The sequence below is a fragment of the Uranotaenia lowii genome, chromosome 1 (genome assembly GCF_029784155.1).
Source record: "Uranotaenia lowii strain MFRU-FL chromosome 1, ASM2978415v1, whole genome shotgun sequence".
Classification (NCBI taxonomy): Eukaryota; Metazoa; Arthropoda; class Insecta; order Diptera; family Culicidae; genus Uranotaenia; species Uranotaenia lowii.
In genome coordinates this window covers 194,007,441-194,023,256 of record NC_073691.1, presented here as the reverse complement: position 1 = coordinate 194,023,256, position 15,816 = coordinate 194,007,441, and the positions used below count along the sequence as shown (strand labels likewise).

Genomic DNA, 15,816 nt, shown 5'->3' with positions numbered 1-15,816 from the left:
AAAGTTCGCCTCCAAATATCTCGTTTGGCAGGTCATCTGCTTTTGCCGACTGAGGAGTGAGCCTTTCGTGACAAAGGGCACAGTAAATGGCGAGATCTACAAATCTGAGTGCCTCGAGAAGCGCTTTTTGCCGTTCTTGCAGCAGCACGACGAAGCTCCGCTATTTTGGCCATATTTGACATCCTGCCACTATTCTATAAGTGCCCTGGAGTGGTAAGGGGTCAATTCTGTCCATTTTGTTCCAAAGTGTGGTGAATCAGTCTTCAACCCGCACGACGAAGACATTTTTCACTTACTTTGCTTTCTCGTCCTATTCGCACTAGGACGTCTTTCCGTCGCGGAACTCGTCAAGTGAATGTCAAAAACACTGAAACAGTGTTGTCAAACCTATTTTCCTTTTTCCTTTTTTTTTGTTTTACTTCTTCAAATTACACGTTACATATAAAAGAGCTGTAGTCGTGTTTTTTTAATGCTATGTACATTCATAAGCACTGGTTTTAAAAGATTGAATTTATTACAAGCTAGTCATTACTGAATGAGTATTTAAAGCTGTTCGTTATTTGTCGTCTATTTAATTTATTCCTCTTGGTTTTCTAGAAGTTTTTCAATAACATAAATAATATATCTTTAAGGACAATATTTTATATTTAAACATTACTTTAACAGTTTCAATATATTTAAACTATCCCCACACTATTCTACTACACAAAGGACATGCGTTAAATTTAACACTCGATCGATTAATTTTTCTTTTGATTTTTAAAGTATATATATGTATAAAACTACCCTAAAATTTTGGTTTAATTCTAAACATTATAAGAGCATTGGCATGGCATTTTCGGTGTCGCAATAATTTCGTGTTCGCCCTTTATGTGTGATGTAGAAAGTAGGAACAAAGGAGAGAAACACTGAAGATTTAAAACACCGTTCTCAACACCGTGACTTGTAAGGACTGTAATTTATGAAACTCTTATGTTTACTGCAAGTTGTTCACTCAAGTAGCTTAGATAAATTCGGTTCTCGTTCGGTTAGTTATTATTGTTTGATTTGATGTGGGTACTTGTCTTCCTGATAAGGCGATGTGAATCGGTTCGTTTTTGAAAGGCATGGCTTCAGTGATCCATAAAATAGAATTTGTGAGCCACAGTGGATGTCCTCATTCACTCCTCTGTTTTTTTTTCAGTAATATTCATTTTTTTCAACCACTTTTTTTTGTATCATAAGCATACTAAATACAGTTACAACTTCTTCAAGTTTATTCAGCTGATAGCGCAACGCGACTTCTGTATTTGTTTTTTTTCTGAAGAACCAAAGATCGGATTCTTGAGGAGTAAGCCATGATTTTTTGGCATCACACGCGTTTTTGTTTTCGTCCATAATTTTTTTTTAATTAAATTTCAATAAAACTACAAATATTAAAATTAAACAGTGGAAAATGATAGATTAAGTGACTGGTGGTTGTTTCCGGAGTGGTTCGTACTTTGTTTCGGCATGCTGAATCCCGGTTGGGGGAGTTCAGAAGGAATTTTAAAGTCAGCTGCTCCGGACTAGAGGAAAAGTTTTCTGACGAGAACTCCCAAGACTTATTTGGTGAGATCAAACCTTTTCTATTACATTAAACGTTATTTTCCTAATACACATTGTCATTAGATTAGTGTAGCTATTTTCAAATTATGCTGTAGGTATTTAAGTAATCTATATGAAGCGTTTGGTAGGGAACTCCACGCTTTATTCCTCCCCTTGCTCCAGAATCTCTTGCGGTAATTACCACATGGTTGGCCGGGCCGTAGTTATCTCTGCAATGCATGTTTTATGTAACAGAGATAACGTTGAAAAGAAAAATGAAGGACGCAAGTCCCGTGTTTATTTCGTTGAATTATCTTTGTTTTAAACATCTGTTACGGCGGCGCCGTAGACGATGCAGTGTTGCCGGAATAACAGGTTACAGTGAATGCGTGCTTGCTACAGTAGCAATGGCCGAGGAGCGCCTACTGAGACCTTAAATAGCACGGGAAATTCGTTTACTTTAGGCTAAGTCTCACGTTAATTCGTCTATGAGAACCATTGAGATTTTGAGATCCGAGGATTTCTCTTTGAACGGTTAGGGTAACCAGTTGCAGAACGTCGAAGATAATTGCGCTGTTTTCATCCAACAAAAGAAGGTATATTGTGCCTCCACGTGCACACCCACGTTGAACAGTGAGAACTTCCTGTTCAACACCAGAATTCATAATTAAATTGAATTATCGCCAAAATAATCTTACCAGTGATTCGTATTCCACAATATTACCCCTACCCTTAGGGTCCGGCGCCAATTGACCGACGCATAGGGCTGAGATAAAAGATCTCCACTGCAGGCGATCTGGAACCAGCGTCTTCACTTGCTGCCAGTCAAGGTTCTCGCCAACTGTGCGGATTTCAGTGGCTAAACTACGCCGCCACGAGCTTCTGGGCCTGCCTCTTCTTCGATACTTATCTGGATTCCAGTCAAGCGTCTCTCTGCAAGTCTCGTTTTCATCTTTTCGCAGGGTGTGTCCAACACCCCCATCTTTTAACTAAGTGTTGGTGAATCTCGTTTTTAAGCTTTTTTTTCCTCAGATTTAAGCTTTTTTTACCTTGAGAGCATAGGAGATGAAAGCTCAAACTGAAGAAAAAAGCTTAAATCTGTCAAAAAAGGGGAAATCTGAGAGGAAATCTGAGAGATGTGCTCCATACGGTTTGTATAACATTGCCAGGATGTGATCAAACCCCCCACTAATCCCTTTGATATAGTTAAGCTATTTGGAATATTATATCAATAAATAATTATACATTTATACTCATCATCTTACCTTGGAACTACTCCAACCACATAATTTTTTTGTGGAAGGAATAAAAAATGAAATAAACGGATTCTAAGCTGAATTTTCTGGATCTTGAAGCACGCTACAATTTTTTCTAGTTTTTCCCAATCAAGGCAACCATCGTAATCCATCTCTGCATTTTGACCGTGTGAATACAAATAACATAATGCAAACTTTTTAATTTGGTGCTGTTTTAGTTAACAACTCTGATATTACTTCTCAGCCCCAACTGTATTAACTACATGAACAAATAACCAAATTTTCTACAGGTTTCGATCAGAACTCAACTAAGAAATTGTAAAATCACAGCTAACGAATAACGGTTCCGCCCAAATACATTTCTTCCACAGATCACAACTTCTCAAACTATGCTCTAATTTCCTCTTGATTTCTCAACTCCCATTCATGATCACATTTTTCACAACACCAGACAGTCCGATAGAACGGCGTTTTACAGATGAAATTATCTATCACGTGAAAACTTTTGGTATTACTGATTAAAAAATCGACAATCGATTTCATATTTACCTACATTAAATTGTTGAAATTTTGGTGGGTAATACAAAATTTCCACCTCCAAAAACACGTCTGTCACATTCAACCAACGCCTACTTCTCCGGGTCAAATGGCCAACCTACTTAAAGACAAACCATCATGTTACAAAGGCCAGGCACTTCTCGGACAATGAAATGTCATGCCTCCGATTCGATGACTTTCTGCTGCTTCCAGTTGCCAAACAGCTCCTGGTTGAATAAGCCGAAATTGGTTATAAGTAAGTTATGGATAATTAATGTTACTCACCGCTAACGACCAACCGTGCGTCGTCGTCTATCGATCCAGCCTCTTCCAGCGGGGTCAACTGGCCGGCACTCAGCCGGAAGATTTTTTTTCATTTCGATGAATTGTATTACTATTCAGGTCTTTCTTGACCTAGGCACTAAGTTCTTTTGTAACTTGAAGGTTCCCGAACATAAAAAAAAACACAATTACAATTATTTTCAAAATTAAGCTAAAATCTTTGTCTGAGCAATATCTCCACGATTGACAAATTCCGTGTTTGAAAAAAACAGGGCACTTGGCATCCTAGCCAGCCAACAGCCAGCTATCAAAATTTCGGCTGCGTTTCACCCCTCCACCGCATCCAACCCTCGTCTACTTTTAGCTAATCTGGGACCACCATAGATTCATCATCATCATCATCATCAAAGGACTGACTGACTGACTCCCTGCACGCTTGTGACGAATTACTCGATATCGGTTTAATCCTTCCACACAGTATCTGTATTGAATCTTAGTTTTCTCGTGAACATGGATGTGCAATACGCGATACACAAGATAAAATCACTATTGGGACAAAAAATCTACCGTGCGAGAGAAAAAAGTTATGAAACAAAGAAGTTGTTTCAGTATAAAAAAGTGCATATGAGAGTTTTGGATTGAAGAAATATTGTTATTTAGAAAAAAAGAGTGGCAGAAATGTTCAGCTAACGTTTCTGCTTCTGTTTTTTTTTCGAAACAATACAACTTCTTCATCTCATAACTTTTATCTCCCACGGTTGATTTTCTTGACCCCATAATAACTTTTTCAACACATGATCTCATGTTTGCTCGTTCTGCTTCAAGCTTATGTTTGTCAAATAGTTTTTCTCACATGTGCAATCACATGCAGCACTCGTTGGTTGGGTCGATAGAATACGTGGATCAAACAACGAGGCAGTTGAGTAAATTTTGCAATAACTGATGGAACTGCAATATTATTATAAATGGCACCAGTCACAGCCTTCCGTAGAATCATTTTGAAACGCTTAGTGAACTTACTTCATAAAACTTCAACGATGTTGCCCTGGATCAGTTCCATTCTTTGGCTTCTATTAGTTTCCCAATCTTTCGCAAACCTGGCGCCAGGAGAACCGGAAGAGGAACAAATCGATATCAACGAAAAGATCTTGAATTATACAATAAGATATTACCAAGTAAGATTTTTAATCCGTTTTAAGTATTTTTAATCGAATTTAAATTTTTTTCACCTAAAGAAACGATACGTAGACGGTCAGAACATGGATACATCTCCGTTATTAGTCCTGTCCACTTTAATGGATCTGCAAAACGTTTCGGATGCCTCGAGTTTGTACGATCTGCACACTTTGGTCGACTTAGCTCACAATACTACTGAAGCTGTGTTCACCGAAGTTGGGGATCTTTCTCGGGAGCTGATGAACAAAACCGATAAAGTGAAGGCCAGTTCTCGATTGTTCGTGGACAGTTCGATACAAAACATAAACCATCGCATAAACCAGAACCTAACCGTGGAAAGCGTTAGTTTTCGAGATGCGGCAGATTCTCTAAAAACCATTAATAAATGGGCTGGTCTTTCCGGAGGAACCGACGAAGTTGCCAAAATCTATCAAATCAAGGCTGATTCTAAAGCCCTTTTGATAGCCACTTCCACATCGAAGTGGGCGCTTGGCTTAAGCCAAACGAGCAAGAAATTCCAAGATAAGGAGACCACTTTTCTAGAAGGAACTGTTCAAGGTCGTTACAAATCCTGGGATCAACTCCAAGCAGAAATTGTTGAACTAAGATCTACCACCAGCAAACTTTGGCTGATTCTTCCGAAGGAAGGTTCCTCGATCGCAAGGTTTAGCGAATCACTAACCGACGAAAATTTTAAACAAATCGTAACTGAACTTGAGGGATCTTCGGACTCACTTATCCCACTTTCGGTACCTAAAGTGACCATTGAGTACAATTCTCAAGAAGACGCCTTCCTGAAAGATGAAATGAGAGTGTTTACTACAATGAGTTATTATCTGCAAAACAACAGTGACACCGTTTATTCGTTTCAAAATTTTCTGGTCAAATGTATCGTTGAACTGACAGATGGGGGAGCACCGGCATCAGGTACCGCCAGGAAATAATAATGCTTTCATCTGTATTTATTGACAAAATTTACTTTGTAGGAGGAACCCCGTCCAAGGCCGTTGAGTTTACGAGGCCATTCGTTATCGTGATTCTGTCCAACGAAGGAAACATTCCGCTGGTGATGGCTAATTACTTTTCACCGGTGGACAAAATACACGAGCTGGAAGATTTGCTCGCCCAGTTGGAAGCCGAAGAAGGGAACGGCAATCAGGAGCTGTGACTAGATGCGTTCCCTAAGATTTAATTTGTAAATCATTCCCTGGTGATCAATAAACATAACTTCTACTTCTTTCCGTTCCGAATATGTTACTTGCAAGTTTTTTTTCAGGTTTTCTGCTCTTGTTTTTAATTTTCATTATCCTTATTAAACTCCTTTTCACGTTATATTTTCCGTTAATTGTTTTTAACTTTTTATTTTGGATTTTTCATTTTCATTTGGCTTATTTATCTTTCAATTTTTCACTTTATTTTTCAATTTTGTATTCTTCCATTACTCAGATTCCGTTTTTTTTTAAATTTTCAATTTAGATTTTTTATTTATTTATGTTTTAGATCTCTTTTCTGGTATTCAGCTTTTTTGTCATCTATCTAGATTTTAACTTAGACGCTATCTAAAAAACCACTTGACAAAACATCACAGAAATTTGCACATGTAAACATTATGTTACCGGGTAACTTCGCTGAAAATTTATTCTTTATACATTCATTCATTCAAAAGTTATTCACAAAACAAACTGTTGCATTTTTTTTTCGAATGCATCTGGGTCATTCCATATCAAGTGACCATGAAAATGCAACGACCCTCTTCGATTTCGCTAAAAATCAGTAGGATGACTCATTATAACGTATATAAGAAAAATCCAAAGTTTTGGGGGAATCGGACCACCCTCCCCCGAATGGCAGCCCCCCCCTTTTTTGAAAATTTGTCAATTTTTGCCAAAAAAAACTGTTTTTGTTTTTAAATATCTCTGGAACGGTAGAAGCCACAGACAAGGTAAGACCACCCTAATAAAGAATATATTACAAGCTATCAAATGTGATGATAAAAAAATGTCAGCAGTGTTGCCAAACTAGATAATTTTGCATCTTAAAACTTTAATTGCGATTATCTCAAAATGCCCCCACTTTTTTTTTTGATTTGATAGCGCCAATGTGTTCAGCGTGAAATTTTACATAAGAATCACTCATTCACCCAAAACAATATGAGCCGTTTCGGAGATATCAAGCTTTTAAGATGGGAAGTACGTGAAATTTCACCGTTACGCCACTACGTCTTATAAATATGCATCCGAAAAGAAGGCTAGCATCCAATGAGGTTCACTTATACTAACGGAGTGTTCGTAAATTGATTTTTTCTATCGATGCTGGCGTTCGTTAATAAAACAAACTGTATGCAAAAGCATTGGAAGGTGGTTTGACATCTACCAAAAAAAAATCGATGCATCACCAAACAAATCAATTTACGAACACGCCGTAAAGTGGCGCAGCAAAAAAAACGCACACTATTGCGCGAGAGAAAAAATTAATATAGAGATAAACAAAGCCTGCGTCGCAACGCGTCGTTGTCGGGGAGCTTAATTTATCCGTAGCAGAATTTTCGGTAGTACAGGAAGTTTTGTCAAGGGAACATTGTTTACGAAGAAAAAACTTTACTACTACCTTTGCAACGTTTTTTTCTCATCACCTCTCTTTCCACCACATTGGCTGGCATCAGCAATTAGTATGTGAAACGCCAAGCTACTATCCGGTTGACTAAAATTTTTATTCGCTGTTCGTTTGGATAACAAAATGGTGTGCTCGATAGGGTTGATATTAAAAAGAAAATGTTCAGCTGATAACCAGCATCGATCTTATCGCAATTTTACACTCCGTGAATGGAGTTTATTTAAACTACGTTCTGGTGTTCAACGTTTGCAAACCATCTGCCAAAGTCACGAGAACCAGTTTGGCCGATTTTTTGCAGCCAAACAAAAAGCTTGTTGCAATCCTTTGGATAGCCATGCCAGTGCTCGTAAAAAAAATTTAATCACAATTACCTCACGTTATCATGATAGATTTCATGAATACGCCGAGAAAGTTGTTGAAGGTCGGAAGATATGTATCCAATGCGATACGGCAGTAAGAGCAAAGGCCGGTGTGATGGGTCATACATTCGATGAATCGGAAACTCCACCTGAGCTGGGTAAGAAAAATAAAACTTAAGTTACTTTTTTTCTTAAGCTTTATTTTTATTTAATTTAGCTATCCAAGATGATGATGAACATCCTGCCAATCGCGATACTTATGATCAAAAACTAGCCCTTCTCAACACGACATTAAAAATTCTTGGTCAGTCACCTGTGAATAAGACTAGGGTTAGACGGTCCAAGAAGTACAAACACGAAAAAATGCTCAGGGCATCGAAAGCATTGAAAGCTTGCTTTGCGGAAGTCGCTGATCATCAAAATGAAAATTTTGAAAGCTTCGGAGAGGAGATGATCGAGCAGCTTAAAGAAAAGTTTAAGGAGTGTACAAAAACGAGCGACAAAATTCGGATTTTGTCAGTACTTCCAAAATCGTGGAGCCTCCAGAAAATTCAAAGTAATTTTAAGTCTTTGATACATTGATTTGTTATTTATTGTAATACATTATAATTAAAAGGAGAATTTAACTGTTCAGAGCGCTGAGTAAAAAATATGAAAAAATGCGTTGGAGAGAAAGGTATACTAAGCTCACCCAATCCCAAAAAAGGACATCGTCTTTCCGAAGATATAATACACAAAGTGAAAGAGTTCTATCTTGAAGGAGATGTGAGCAAAGAACTGGCAGGAAAAAAAGATTTCAAAAGTGTCCGAGAAGGGAGTCCTCGTATACTAAAGCAAAAGCGTTTAGTATTGGCAAATCTTAGAGAAACTTACAGGTTGTTAACTCAAAATCATAATAATTGGTATAATTTTTTTAAACAAACATAATAATTTTGATTTCAGGTTTTTCAAGGAAAAGTTTCCCGAGATTCCTGTAGGCTTTTCAAAGTTTGCGGACCTCCGACCACCTGAATGTGTGCTAGCAGGAGCTGCTGGAACACACACTGTATGTGTTTGCGCAATTCATCTAAATTTCAAATTGAAATTTTTGGGCGCGAAACTCAACCAGATTGAAGCAGAAGAGAAAGGCGTTAAACTTTCAGCTCATATCGTGATGTATTAAAGCAGAATCTGTGCGATCCTCAAACGGAGATGTGTTTTTTACAAAAATGTGATGTAGCAGACTGTGGCAATATTGATCGCCTCAAAAATATTATTTGTTCATGTTTTGACGAAAATTCTATTGACCGTGTTCATAGTGTTCAAGGTGTTCACTATAACAACCATCAAGCCACCGTACACCCGTTTGCTGCGTATTATCTTGAACATGAGAAGATCGTTCCGTTAAATTGTGTGATAACTTCGGACTTCCTCGATCATAATACGGCATCTTTTTATGCTTTCCAAAAGGCATTCATAGGATTCTGTTGAAAAACGAGTAACAACGCAGGTTTCAGTGGTGGAATAGAGTTATCTTTATTCATGTTTTGTCTGTGAGGTCAGTAGAATACAACTATATTAATAAGCGATAGCTAATTGTCACTTTCCACTTCCTATATCCCCTAACCGGGAAGTACTCATTTCTCAATGAGTACTTTGATACTTCTACTCATTTCTGCCTGCCAACACTGCAGTGTAACTGCTAACCACAGTTTGAGTTATATTGGTCCACAGTGTGATGATGTAAACATTTGTACCGTGTACATCATCACCAGCTGTCATCAGCAATCATCAATGATCAATTGCTATTGTTCTCAATAGACGAATTGACCAAAACAAATAGAACAAAACAAACTGTTTTGGTTCGTCCACGTTGCACACGGTAATTTTAAATTATTCAGAGACTGATTTGTTTCGATTCAGGAGTCGCACCATATATGAAGACGAAAACAACTGAGTGGTAATCCTTCAAAATTTTGAGTTGTTTTCATCTAGCGAGTTCCAAATTCTGGGACTTAGCAAAGACGCACACTTTTTCGAGCAAAATAGATGAAAACAACTCAGAGAGATCCAAAACACAAAATTATTGTTTGAATGCGACGCTTGGAGTGTAGTTGACGAAAAAATTATAGTAAGTACAGTGTATTTAAAATTCAGATAATAATGATGTGATTTCAAATGAAAAATTCAACTAATTTATCTTTTCTTATAGCAAATTGTTAAGGAAGCAACGACAACGGGTAAGATTTTAAAATTCACGAGTTTTGTTTATTTTCAGCCAAACTCAATCTAGCTTTTCCTCTCAATGTCTGTTCCTGCCGGATGCCGCAGAGGAATCTTGTTCCCATCCGCAGCAATTCTACTTCGAGCCAGAACGACTATTTCGATGGTGGCAATGGTGGAGACGATGACAGCGGCAGGTTCCCTTCCCTCCGAGGGCAAACCGTCGAAGTGGAGGAACATTTGCCGCGAAAATAGTATGGACCGAGTCGCCTATGACGGCAAGTGGCAGCGACAAAAGACGGCGTGGTCGAGGAGAAAGCGGCGATCGGGTCAACCTAATCACCTGAAGAACAGCCAGGATCGGTACTACCGGAAGGTTAGGCAGGATACACGTACAGCAACAGTCGTGATAGTTGTACAAATAATTGTTGTCACACATCAAAATCGGTGCAAAATAAACGACGGGAAATAAATTAATTTTCAGACATTTGTTTCAATTTATTTCTCAAAAAAAATTATAATCCCTTCCGAAACCGTGTTAAAATTTTAGAAATTCTGAGTTATTTTGGCTCAGACGGTTCAAACGCTCCTTAAAAACGCCTGATTAAAAATAACTCAAAATTCGCGAAAACCCCTACAATTCATTTCTGAGTTGTGCCGTTCTAATCAAAATTTGAGTTTTCCCAGTTTTGGCGCATTTTCAATTGTTTTCCTTCAAATCTGAGTCGAGGAGAATTAGAGTGCAGCAGAATCATCTGCTGCCGAAATACTTCTCCCGAAAACCGTAAGTTCAACAGATTCGTTAAGTTGCATTTGCCTAGTTTGAAAAAAGTAATTTACTTCTCCGATGGTGCTGTTGCGCAATATAAAAACCGATTCAACATGATTAATCTATTAAATCACCACAAAGACTTTGGTATTCCAGCTGAATGGCACTTTTTTGCAACAGCCCATGGCAAGGGCCCAAGTGATGGATTGGGTGGAACGCTCAAACGAATGGCAACGAGAGCAAGTTTGCAAGGTGCCATAATTCAAACACCTAAAGATCTTTTCGAATGGGCGCGCTGCAATTGCAAAAAACTGCAAGTCGAATTTGTATCCGCTTAAGAATGCATCGAAATGAAAAGAATCCTCAAAGCTAGATTTGATTCTGTCAAATCAATTCAGGGGATAAGAGAAATGCATTCAGCAACACCTCATTCTGAAAATTCAATTATAATGAAAACACTGTCAAGCTCAGATGTAGGAACTAATTTCAAATTGATTGCAAAAGCTAAAAAAATGTGTTAAATACCAAACGGTAAATGTATACATTAATTGTTTTTTTTTATTTAATTTTTGAAATAAATATTTATGTTTGAAAAAATAAACACGACAAAATACTCTATAGTATATATGGAAGCAGATCCATCCTTTCGGATGCTTATTTATAAGACGTAGTGGCGTAACGGTGAAATTTCACGAACTTCCCATCTTAAAAGCTTGATATCTCCGGAACGGCTCATATTGTTTTGGGTGAATGAGTGATTCTTATGTAAAATTTGACGCTGAACACATTGGCGCCATCAAATCAAAAAAAAAGTGAGGGCATTTTGAGATAATCGCAATTAAAGCTTTAAAATGCAAAATTATCTAGTTTGGCAACACTGCTGAAATTTTTTTATCATCACATTTGATAGCTTATAATATATTCTTTATTAGGGAGGTCTTACCTTGTCTGTGGCTTCTACCGTTCCAGAGATATTTAAAAACAAAAACAGTTTTTTTTGGAAAAAATTGACAAATTTTCAAAAAAGGGGGGGCTGCCATTCGGGGGAGGGTGGTCCGATTCCCCCAAAACTTTGGATTTTTCTTATATACGTTATAATGAGTCATCCTACTGATTTTGAGCGAAATCGAAGAGGGTCGTTGCATTTTCATGGTCACTTGATATGGAATGACCCATCTCTTATCTGGTGACAGATTACTGAAGTAGTTTTATGTCTTATGTTCGATATGAAATGTCTGATGTCCGAATACCGATTTCTGATGTGAGATGAAATTTCCCTCCTGATTTCTGATTCTGGTGTTCAATATCGTGTATATGCGGCATTTGACCTTTTTTTGTTTTCGAAACGTCTTCAAATAGCTGATTTGATAGTTTTGACTGTCTAAAGCAATTTTATATGATTTTCCCACGTCTCGATTCATCGAAAAATATTTTCCAAAATTCCTTGGAAACCCTCAAAAACTTTTTCGCTGTAAAAAAAAGAAAATAGTTCGGTTTCAATGTTTTCTGCTCTTCTCTTTCATTTTGAACTGATCCCAGCGTTTTATAAGTCGCTCTAAATCTTAACGACAACCAAGAAAACAAAATGGCTAAGAACGAAAACAGGTAAACACGTAAGCTCCATTCGGAGCGCTCGATAGGGCAAACGAAAGTGGGTTAGGGTTGTTGTTTCCAGTCGGCCAACCGTGAGGCAGCAACAAAATCGTCCTATTCGATGGGAATAGAAAGCGGAGAGATACAAAAAGTCGGGGAAAAAAACCTACCAAAGAAAGAAACAACACGGAATGTTGACATAGAATGCCAGGAATAGAGTTCAGCCATTCTAGCTTCCTCTGTTTGGAAAATGTATGTACATATGTACATAGCGAAGGTAGAGCAAAGAGACCGGTACGTGACGAAAGCAAAATGGGTTTGCTGTTCCAGTGATGCACGAATTAAAGAGGGGGGAGAGGTGTAGCAGCAGGGCAACATGTTTTCTGATGGCAGTATGTGAGCTTCGCTCACGGCAAAATAAAAGCAGAAACAGAATAAAAAAAACAAGCACTCACTAGTAGCTGGTAGCTAGTCCGATTACAGGTGGTTTAACGGGTTGAAAAGGTCAGAGTATTTAGATTGGAGACTGGTAGGTGTGTGTGCTTTTTTAGAGAATGAGTATTGTGGAGGGGAGATGTGAGGTTTAACGGACCTTTCAGCTTCACCGATATGCAAATGGGCCATGGTTTAATATTCCGTTTGCAATTTAATGTCCCCTGGCTGCAGAGATATGAAATCTATACTGGGGCTAGCTTGTTCCAAAAACACAGGAAGCAAACAGTACATGATAGGAATCATTTGCTGACAGATAAACGATGGTGTGCGGAGAGCTTACGTATTTAAGTAGTGCAATAAATGGGAACCGGAAAAGAAGAGACCATTTGTCGTAGAATTTATGATCGTGCCGACACGGGGAGGTCGGAACGGTGTTACTAGCTGCTGGTTATCCAGGGATTAAATTGACATCAATCACCTCTTTACCTTATTTTATAAAACTACTAGCTCTGCCCTATACCACGAGTCTGGCTCGTGGTTAAGAATCTGTGTCCTGAACGGTTGAAATCGGCTGATTTATTTTTGCAATGAGCGATAACCCCGAGTCAGACTCGTGGTTTATAAAGGTCTGACTTTTGGTAAACGAACAAGCGAGGATCAACATTCTCTATTTACGAGTAAGACTCGTGATGTGACATTTGGGAAAATGATTAAAGATATTCTCTAGCCATTTTTTTTTCATTGTAACTTTGCAAGAATTTTCAAATCTGTAATGAACTACCAGTCGGTATCCACAAATCTGACTCGTGGTAAGGAATATAGGATGTAAGCAGGAACTACGAGTGTCTCAAACATAAATCACGGGCCAGACTCGTAGTGTAACGTCAACATTTCAGATCTTTGTGGTTTATCTATAGGTGGGGACAACCAAAGACTTGGGACGCAAATAAAGTTGTTTATTATTAAGAACTCATAGCGTCACCGTACTGCGCGTCAGGAGGAAAAAGCGTAAATAAAAGGGTGCTTTGATTGTGATTTTTTAAATAATATGAAATGTAGCATGTCGTCGATGAATGGTGACTTCAACGTCGAGACGCGCATGAACGTTTGTGACGTAGCAATCAAAACATCGAAAAAACTGATTCTCACACTCGTGCAAGGGTAGTCTTGTCCCCACCTATAGATAAACCACATAAAGTCTGTTTCTCATAGAATCTGGGGGGATAAAATAGATCATTTCTCCGCAAAGAAATAACGTACAACAAAAGTAAAAATGTCATTTTGTAGGGTTTTTTTTCCTTGTAGGGGAGAGCCCACTGCGACTAGTAGTTGATCTATTGTGGTAATTACCCCGCGTTACTGTATGCTATCAGGCTCACCTGCACTATGGGTTGAAGTGACAGTTGATTGCTGACTAAGCATTTTATCCCAATCGGGTATGATATCAAAGATGTTTGATATAACCTTCTTAGGGCTGATATGCAACCATATGTCTTGTGCGCTTATTAACTTTGCCCCAAGAGCACGCTCTCTCCTATTTAGGAGGGCGCAGCAGTTGCATAGAAGATGCTCTGCAGTTTCTTTTTCGAACCCGCAGAACCGACAGTCGTCGTTTTGAATAATGTTCATCCGTTTGAGATGTTGTTTTGTTGGACAATGTCCGGTCAAGAGACCTGTGTAAGTACTTAACTCGTGCTTATTTAAGTTCAACATGTTTTTGGAGAGTCGTGCGCTTGGTTCAATGAATCTTTTCGCCCGAGCTGCTCCCTCTGCTGTTCTCCAGTTGGAGCCAATAGTGGTGCTTTCCCAGTTCTTGAGTTCCATATTTAAGGCACTCCTCGATACTCCGCAGGAGGGTTCTGGTCCAATTAACAGGCCCTGAGATCCTTCCCTACCTAGCTGGTCTGCTTCTTCGTTCCCTAGGATACCGCAGTGGCCTGGAACCCAGAAGAAAAATACTCTGTTCCGTATGGCCAGGTTTCTTAGTGCAACAATACACTCCCATACTAGCTTGGAGTAACATGTGAACGAACTAAGTGCCCGGAGAGCGGCCTGGCTGTCAGAAAATATGTAGATACTTGTGTACCTGTATCCTCTTTTCAAACAGGCTAAAGTGCATTCTAGAATTGCTTGAACTTCTGCTTGGAATACTGTTGGCAAGTTTCCCATCGGAATTGAAATCCTGAGTCTAGGTCCGAACACCCCTGCCCCAGTTCTATTATCCATTTTTGACCCAGGGGTTTTTATTGCACCTTAAGGAAAAAAACACATAAAAATTATTCGTCAGCTTTTCGGATGAATTTTCGAACTTTTTTTGTGATACCACCCATCATTTTCTGCACAGTACTGCTGGTAACCTCATTCGCCATCTTGTTCCACCACTTTTCCATTTGAGTGGATTTTCTCATGGTTCTGCCACATTTCTTCAGTTTACCCTTAACTATTGCCCAATATTTCTCGATGGGACGAAAATACGGAAAGTTTGGTGGATTGATACTTTTTTCAACAAAATCGATCTTGTTCTCCTTATACCACTTAACAACATTCCGGATGTAGTGGCAGCTTGCCAGGTCCGGCCAAAACTTCACCGGACTTTCGTGGGACCGAATGAATGGCAAAACCCTCTTCTGGAGACATTCTTCTTTGTAAACATTTCCATTCATTGTGTCCCCAGTGATGAAAATCTTAGACTTTTTCCCACAACTACAGATCCCTTGCCGAATCATCAACTTATGAGCAAATTTATCTGCGAAAAAAAACTTGAATCTACCCGCAACATTCCCTTTACACTTCGCAAGGTAAAATTTGTTACAGGGTATTTGTCCAAAATCCATTTTGAAGTAAATTTCGTCGTCCATCAAAATGCATCCGTTGTACTTGGTCAACACTTTCTCCTACAACTTCCTTGCCCTGGTTTTGGCAACCAGGTTTTGTTTCAGCGTCCTGTTGGGGTGTTTGCTTGCATGATACGACCGCAACCCTTCTCGCAAACAAATTCGTCGAGCTGTACTGTGGTTCGTCTTGAACT

The 15,816-nt window shown here is 38.7% G+C and overlaps 2 protein-coding genes and 1 long non-coding RNA gene across 3 annotated transcripts in view; 1 reads left to right on the top strand and 2 right to left on the bottom strand.

Annotated features, from left to right (window-relative positions):
• Nucleotides 1-15,816, bottom strand: part of LOC129742071 (proteoglycan Cow) — a 445,000-nt gene that overhangs the window by 171,015 nt on the left and 258,169 nt on the right. The window lies entirely within an intron of this gene.
• On the bottom strand, nucleotides 3,074-4,362 carry LOC129742087 (uncharacterized). Its single transcript, XR_008736506.1, has 3 exons — nucleotides 3,645-4,362; nucleotides 3,376-3,586; nucleotides 3,074-3,310 (listed from the first exon to the last, which is right to left on the bottom strand). It is a non-coding gene; the product is annotated as an uncharacterized LOC129742087 (long non-coding RNA).
• LOC129742078 (serpin H1-like) lies at nucleotides 4,644-6,067 on the top strand. Its single transcript, XM_055733924.1, has 3 exons — nucleotides 4,644-4,816; nucleotides 4,877-5,744; nucleotides 5,804-6,067. Exons 1-3 carry the CDS (start codon nucleotides 4,679-4,681, stop codon nucleotides 5,983-5,985), a joined length of 1,188 nt encoding a protein of 395 aa, XP_055589899.1. The 5' UTR covers nucleotides 4,644-4,678; the 3' UTR covers nucleotides 5,986-6,067.

Bases quoted from the DNA above. Each gene is read 5' to 3' on its own strand.
- LOC129742078 (XM_055733924.1), top strand. From the start codon at position 4,679: ATGTTGCCCTGGATCAGTTCCATTCTTTGGCTTCTATTAGTTTCCCAA. The intron at 4,817-4,876 runs GTAAGATTTTTA...TTTCACCTAAAG, and splicing joins ATACAATAAGATATTACCAA to AAACGATACGTAGACGGTCA. The intron at 5,745-5,803 runs GTACCGCCAGGA...TTTACTTTGTAG, and splicing joins TGGGGGAGCACCGGCATCAG to GAGGAACCCCGTCCAAGGCC.